Consider the following 7,815-nt stretch of genomic DNA (forward strand, 5'->3'; position numbering starts at 1 on the left):
CAGCAGCATCAGATCTCCCAACCACAGGTGACTCCCTACAGCAACATAACAACCCCAGCACTCCTTGCTATTACATAAATTCAGCACTATAGATGCTGGAACTGCGCCGCCCCCACGTTACTGCTGAGGAAAAGCCTTGGAATTGTTGGATTCGGCAGCCTTATGTCGCGTACACACGACCGGACTTTCAGGGACTAGGTCTGACAGACTTTCAACTGAGTTCTGACGGCCTTACTGAATGAACGGACTTGGCCACACACAATCACACCAAAGTCCGACGGATTGGAACGTGATGACGTACGACCGGACCAGAATAAGGAAGTTCATAGCCAGTAGCCAATAGCTGCCCTCGTGTCGGTTTTTGTCCATCGGACCAGCACACACACGAGCGGATTTCTCAGTAGGAGCTGGGTCCGGCGGAAAAATTTGAAACATGTTCCGTTTCTAAAGTCTGTCGGATTTTTGCAAAATCAAAAGTCCGCTGCAGCCCACACACGATTGAATGGTCCGCCGGAATTGTTCCGTCAGACCTTTAATGTTGAAAAGTCCGGTCGTGTGTACGCGGCATTAGTATTAGTTGAAGCCAAAAGTTTGTTTTTGGTTAGGAAAGAGGGGTGATGGGTTAGAGGCCCTGTCAGATTATAATTGTTGGTTATTTTACTCTTACTGTATAGTAAGGTGTGATCCAAAATTTTGGATTCGTCACCAGAACCGGGGGTCAGGGAGGGTCTTCCTATAGGGACACCTGTACCAGCAACAACTGCACAAGATGGGCATTTCTCCTCACTTTGTAGGTAATTTCCTTACACTTCCTGTTGCATGGCCAGGACAGGAAGAGAAGTGAAATTTCCTCACACAGATGGCAAAAATAACCTAATAGGGTTGTTAACCCTTTTCTACCCTAGTTTTGGCTATACACTTACAACATACACATGCAAAAAAAAACAAAAATATATAAAAACAAAAGCAGCCAGACAATTGGGCTTTAATTCTGTTCAGCCAGCCTTGCGATTTATTTGATTCGTTTTGTACTAGTTGATAGTCTAGAAAAACAAATACATGAATGGAAAGTAATCTTTCTTTTTTTTTTTTCTCCAGAAATCAATGTGATCCCTCCTGAGACTACAAATGGTGAAGACATTGTGCCCACCTCAGAAAAAGAACAAGGGGCACTGAACATGTGCACGCCTCAGAAATCAACACTGGACCCACCAGTGGCACAGGCGGTGCCCACCAGCAAGCAGCAGAGGAGCTAAAGTTCACTACCAAAAAAGTGAGCTCCATTCCACCAAAGCCACAGACATTGTGGAGGCCGTGCCCACCTCAACAGATGGGATGGAATCCACAGTTGTAGAGAATGTGGCTGAAGCTTAAAGATGGGATGGATATGAGCATCCCTTCAGAGACGGCGTCAATCCCAGAAAGTGTGACTGAGATTGCCGCTACTACCGACATTGTGTCCGCCTCAGAAATCAAGGCTGAGGTTATCAGCAGCACAGACAATGCTCTAGACCAGGGGGTGACCAACCTGTGGCTCTCCAGCTGTTGCGGAACTACAAGTCCCATGAGGCATAGCAAGACTCCGACAGCCACAAGCATGACACCCAGAGGCAGAGGCATGATGGGACTTGTAGTTTTGCAACAGCTGGAGAGCCACAGGTTGAGCACCCCTGCTCTAGACCATGCTGTTCTTCCAGGAAAGGAGAGTGTTCCTCCACTGACCACCCAAAAAGAGCCTACAGGGGACAAGCCCCACCCCCGCGGAGGATATGTCCAACATGCCCAGCAGAATGTCAGCCCTGGGGGGGCAAACGTCGTTTTTTTTTTTTTTTAGCAAGATCAGTGCTTCTTTACCTGAAAACGATAAGAAACGACGCTTCTAAAGGTAAGAATTTTAAACAATATAACATACAAGTTGGCTGAATAAGATTTAATTTTATTTAGAGATGTTTCATATTGGTGGTATACATCTAAATAGACCAGAGATGATATACAAATCACATGGCCCCCAAAGGAAATTTATGATGGAGCCCCCCAGCGACCTCTCTTTTTTATACTACAGAAGTTTATATAGCATATCCCTAATTATGGCCTTTATTGCCAGTGGTGGCCAGTGACTTATATTATACCACATGTCTCCATGGTCACCCTGGAGTACCTACCGTAATCCTGCATTGCTGGTGGCTGTTTTATACCCCTAATATGAGTCCCTTCTATTGGTGACTCTTTTAAAAGCCTCATTTCTATTGGCCCTTAGTAGAAAAAAAAATTCTGCTATTGCATTGGGCAGTTAGTGAAAATGCCCTTAAAGGATAATAATAATAGTAAGGTTTATTTTTTTTTAAAACTTGTCAACTAATAAATCCCCCCGGCCACTTGAGTGCAGCCCCCCGTGTTGAATACTGCCCTGCAGAATACAGCTCACCCATAGGAATGACTGAGTAGAATGAAGTCACTTCCCAACTTCCACTTGTTCAGTTAACTTTATTTGTACTTTTAAAAACCCGATAAAAATCATTGAAACAAAAACTTAGGAGGAGGAAAACTAATCCTTTTTTTTTTCTCTCTCTTTAGGAACCAACCAGATCCAGGCGCATGTTCCCGTTCCTCTGACTGTAGAAAGCTTCACATATCATAAACTTCTCGGAGAGGGAATGTATGGGGAGGTAAGTGATCAGATTTATAGTTTCTCTGATTTATATCCATATGACAGATAGGGAGGAATGAGAACTCACTTTATTAAAGCTGAATTCACACAGCTTTAATACCTGCTATGGTTGTGCCATAACTTGCATCATTTTAAAAGGGGTTGTAAACCCTCGTGTTTTTTCACCTGGATGCATACAATGTATTAAAGGTTCGGGTTTTTTTTTTTTAAATAAACACATCATACTTACCTTCACTGTGCAGCTCTTTTTGCACAGAGTGGCCCTGAACCTGCTCTTCTGGGGTCCCTCGGTGGCTCCTCCACGCATCAGACAACCCCCTGGAAGAAACGCCCCCCCCCCCTGAGTCCAGCATTTTGCATCCATAGACACCAAATGCAGAACATGGCCCCGCCCCGCCCGGTGGCTGCGTCATTGGATGCGATTGACAGCAGGGGGAGCCAATGGCTGTTCTGCTATCAATCTATCCAATCAAGAGTCGAGAACCCCCTGCAGAAAAAGGGCGTTCCTGTGGGACAAATTCAAGGGTTCAGGTAACTAAAACGGGGGGGCTGGAGGACCGGTCATGGACCTTTAGTGTCCGTTTAAAGGTGAAAAAACACCTGGCAGTCATCACCCCCAGCCCCGCCGTTCTACATACCTGAGCCCCTTCATCTCCTCGGCAGAGATGCTGTCCCTCTCTCCACGGGGTCCTGGCTCTTGATTGGATAGATTGATAGCAGTGCAGCCATTGGCTCCAGCTGCTGCCAATCAAATCCAATGATGCGGAAGTCTGGCATTCAGGTCTGTGGGCACAAATGCTGGACTCAGGAGCGCGCCCGCAAGGTAACCTCCTCAGGAGGGGGCAAGTAAGGTAAGTATATACATCTTCTATTTTTTTTTGTTCGCAGGTTAGTCAGCATGTGGGCCAGTTAGCTTTAGGCAGAAATTTTACTTTAAGAATAAACAAAGGCTCACAAATGATTTATTCTGAATCCGCTCTGGTCCAGCGTCAGCTTCTGTATAGAGAGAAAGCCAACAACGGCTGGGAAACAAATAGGAAATAGACCCATAGACACTGTGGGACATCCGTTGTCGGCTGCCTCTACTCTACACAGAAGCCCCGGCTGACAGCTCAGCCTAGGACCGGACTGGACCGGAGCTGGGTCAGAATAGTTAAGTATAGCCATCTGTTTTTTAAATTGGGCTTAGAATGGGGCTGGGAGTAGGTTTACCATTCGATTTTGAGTGGAGTATTACTTTTCCCCCCGATATAATACAACATAGGGATGGGTGGGAAGGGGTTTCACTTTCCCTGGTAGGTTTTCCATTGTATTCTTCATTGTAGAGAATACAGCAGGGTGCGGATGGGAACTCCAGTGGGTAAATTTCACCACTGAAGACCGTGTGAAGTGTAAAGAGTCGTTGGGTGATTGGCTTATTTACATCGAACCCAAAAAAAAGAAATATGATGGGTGGGTGAGACGACCTTTTGATTAGCACTACTAATATCTTATTGCTTTTTTTTCCTTTAGGTGTACCTGGCATCACATCCCGCCACTCGTCGGCTGCTGGCAATAAGAAAAAAGTCAAGATAATTTCCGTGGCTTTTGAAAGACTTTTGGCAGAGCGTCAAAACCAGGAAATGATGGGAGGGAACAGGTTCTTCCCGGAATTATACGCCACTTTCCAGACAAAGGTAAGCAACTTTATCTTTCTTTTTCTTTTTTTTTTGGAGAGTCCAAATCAATTAGAATATCACATTCTCCTACCCCTAATAGCTCCAACTTGTGTTGGCAAATGTTAAGTCAACCGGACTGGTTCTGTAACCTTGAGGAGCTTTTGAAGGCCGTTCCAAGCTGGTCCTTTGCTTCTTACTGCTTGGGAAAAAAGGAGCACAGTAAAGGAGCACAGTAAAGGAGCATAGCATCCAGAATCCAGCATTACAGAACAAGCACAGGAAACGTGACTATTACTAGCTATAAAATGACCTAAATAAATGGGACCCTTCACAGATATGTGAACATGTTCCCCGAAAAAGTCTCCGGATGTGAGAAGACAAGAATGAAGGGCTGAACATGGACTCTCATAGTGAATAATGAATGAATTATAATTTATATCTCTTTTATCTTCTTCTAGGAGTCCCTTTTCTACGTCATGGAGTATGTGAATGGCGGGACCCTGGAGGAATTCAAAGTCAAGATGCATCCTCTGGATAATAAGACCCATAAGGTAAGTACTACAATGGGGATCATTAGTAGTGGGGGGAGGGAGGTAGAATGTACAATTGTAGATAGATCACTTTTAAGCTATAGGGGTGATGGGATGCACCTGCTTTACCCAACCACCCCCAGGTACATTAGTCAGGTGCCTTGCTCCTATGTTTGCATTGGTTGAACATTTTTAAATAGGAAATGCATAGGGGATAGGGAAGGAGGATCGGTGAGATGCCAAACATTGCCGATATCCATTACATGGGGAAGTGACTATTGAGCCAGAATTTGTAGCCTGACCAATGTAGTGTCTGCCAAAAGCCATGGGAGGGGCTCATAGAGCTGAGATCGTAGCGCGATCTTTCATAAAATATACTCTAATATCCATGGGGAGCTTTAGACATTATTGATGGGATTCAGGAAGATCTAACTAATAAGAGATTGGCATAATGAAGACATTCATGGCTGTGATCTTAGCTGGACTGCAGTCATTTCATTAATACTTAGAAACCTTCACCGTAATAATTCCACAATGAGAATAAATCAAGGTTTATAGCCAAATACGAATACTCCTATGGCAATGTTTTGTTAAAATGATTTAGCATAAATACAAGATGTCTTCAAAAATATACCTACTTCCCGTAGTATTAGGATCAGGTAATATTAATCAGGTTACTATAGAGCAAGTTTATCACTAATACATTTTGTTTCTGCTTTTTCCATCAGATTCATCGCTGCGGAGCTGCTGTGTGCCATACAAGCTCTTCATTCCAGAGGCATCGTGCATAGGTAAGTATCATCATCATATGACCCATCATATTTTATTGGTCTCCAAACTGCGAAGTGCAGGGGTCATCATTGGTTTCAGTAGGGGGCCCTATTTCTCCACTGACACCAATGATGGGGCCCTATTCCTACCGCTGACATCAATGAAGGGGCCCTATTCTTATCACCGACATCAATGATGGGACCCTATTTCTCCACTGACACCAATGATGGGACCCTATTCCTATCACTGACATAAATGATGGGGCCCTATTCCTATCACTGACATAAATTATGGGGCCCTATTCCTACCACTGACATCAACGATGGGGCCCTATTCCTACCACTGACATCAATGATGGGGGCTCCATTCCTACCACTGACATCAATGATGGGGCCCTATTCTTATCACCGACATCAAAGATGGGGCCCTATTTCTCCACTGACACCAATGATGGGACCCTATTCCTATCACTGACATAAATGATGGGGCCCTATTCCTATCACTGACATAAATTATGGGGCCCTATTCCTACCACTGACATCAACGATGGGGCCCTATTCCTACCACTGACATCAATGATGGGGGCTCCATTCCTACCACTGACATCAATGATGGGGGCTCCATTCCTACCACTGACATCAATGATGGGGGCCTATTCCTATCACCGACATCAATGATGGGGCCCTATTCCTGTCACCGACATCAATGATGGGGCCCTATTCCTCCACTGACATCAATGATGGGGCCCTATTCCTCCACTGACATCAATGATGGGGCCCTATTCCTATCACCGACATCAATGATGGGGCCCTATTCCTCTCACCGACATCAATGATGGGGCCCTATTCCTCTCACCGACATCAATGATGGGGCCCTATTCCTCTCACCGACATCAATGATGGGGCCCTATTCCTCTCACTGACATCAATGATGGGGCCCTATTCCTCTCACTGACATCAATGATGGGGCCCTATTCCTCTCACTGACATCAATGATGGGGCACTATTCCTCCTCCTACTATCCACATGAAATAAAGTTTGGAGACCTCTGTTCTAGATAACAGCCTACTTACCTTTTTTTTTTTTCTTCTTCTTTACAGTGACCTACATTCGAAAAACATCCTCATTGATAGTACCGGGCATGTCAAGATTATGGACTTCGGCTTGTCAGAGAGGAAAGGAGTTCCTTATAACGTGAATACGACTATCACTTATGTAAGGGGAAGTCATACAGTCCATTTAGGCTCCATTCACACCTGAGCAGATCCATTTACTGGCGTTTTTCTGGCTTTTTTAAAAGTTTTGCAGCTTTATACAAGCTTTATAAAGTGTTTTAGGCAAGTGTTTTACAGCTTCATTTTTTTTTAGTTTAGTCAATAGAAAGCATTGGGGGGGGGAGAGGGAAAACAAAAGCAGCCAGACAATTGGGCTTTAATTCTGTTCAGCCAGCCTTGCGATTTATTTGATTCATTTTGTACTAGTTGATAGTCTAGAAAAACAAATACCGTATTTGCCGGCGTATGAGACAACTTTTTACACCGGATCTACAGAGCCAAAAACCGGGGGTCGTCTTATACGCCGGGTGCAGAGGCCGCAATGTGTATGTGTGCTCTGTACCTGGTGAAAAAGCCGCCGGGTGATCGACATGCTTCCAAGTGGAAGCCGCCGGGTGCTCAGTAACGCTGTGGCCATACACGGTGTGTGTCGCTCAGCCGCCGGGTGATGCGGTGGCTGCTGAATCCATACATGGTGTGCGCCGCTCTGCCGCCGGGTGCTCGAGATGTCCAGTGTGCGCCGCTCAGCCAATCCTGGCGGGCGATGCACTCTGTTGCTGAATGCAAAGCCTGTTAAGCCTGCTCGGATTGGAGTACAGCCTCTGCCAATCCGAGTCAGGCTGATGATGTCACAGCCAATCCGAGCAGGCTTTGCATCCATCAACAGATTAGTAAAATGCATTGCCTGCCGTGATTGGCTCAGTGGTGCACACTGTATCCACACTGTATTAAGTCTGTATCGTTACCACACAAACAAAATACCGGAATACTGTACTGTACTTTTCACATTTAAAAGCCCTTCTTTAAAAGATTTACCAGGGAGGAAGTAATAGATGCTGTTTCTCAGCGACAACTTGACAAGCAGTGACAAAGCATCATATATCATACCCTACTGTACCTACCAACAAAGTATCA

General features: G+C 45.1%; 1 protein-coding gene across 1 annotated transcript; it reads left to right on the forward strand.

The window, feature by feature from the left end:
* Window positions 1–4,432: 4,432 nt before the first annotated feature.
* On the forward strand, window positions 4,433–6,907 carry LOC143976254 (putative serine/threonine-protein kinase DDB_G0286841). The gene is made up of 3 exons (XM_077478665.1): window positions 4,433–4,877; window positions 5,585–5,647; window positions 6,727–6,907. The coding sequence occupies exons 1-3, from the start codon at window positions 4,816–4,818 to the stop codon at window positions 6,884–6,886; spliced, it is 285 nt and encodes a 94-aa protein (XP_077334791.1). The 5' UTR covers window positions 4,433–4,815; the 3' UTR covers window positions 6,887–6,907.
* The last annotated feature ends 908 nt before the right edge of the window (window positions 6,908–7,815 follow it).

This window comes from Lithobates pipiens, unplaced genomic scaffold, assembly GCF_037356315.1.
Source record: "Lithobates pipiens isolate NorthernLeopardFrog02 unplaced genomic scaffold, aLitPip1_a1.2 Scaffold_13, whole genome shotgun sequence".
Taxonomy (NCBI): domain Eukaryota; kingdom Metazoa; phylum Chordata; class Amphibia; order Anura; family Ranidae; genus Lithobates; species Lithobates pipiens.

Coding starts and splice junctions, on each gene's coding strand:
- LOC143976254 (XM_077478665.1), top strand. CDS start 4,816: ATGGCGGGACCCTGGAGGAATTCAAAGTCAAGATGCATCCTCTGGATA. Junction 4,878..5,584: donor TGGATAATAAGACCCATAAG/GTAAGTACTACA, acceptor TTTTTCCATCAG/ATTCATCGCTGCGGAGCTGC. Junction 5,648..6,726: donor TCCAGAGGCATCGTGCATAG/GTAAGTATCATC, acceptor TCTTCTTTACAG/TGACCTACATTCGAAAAACA.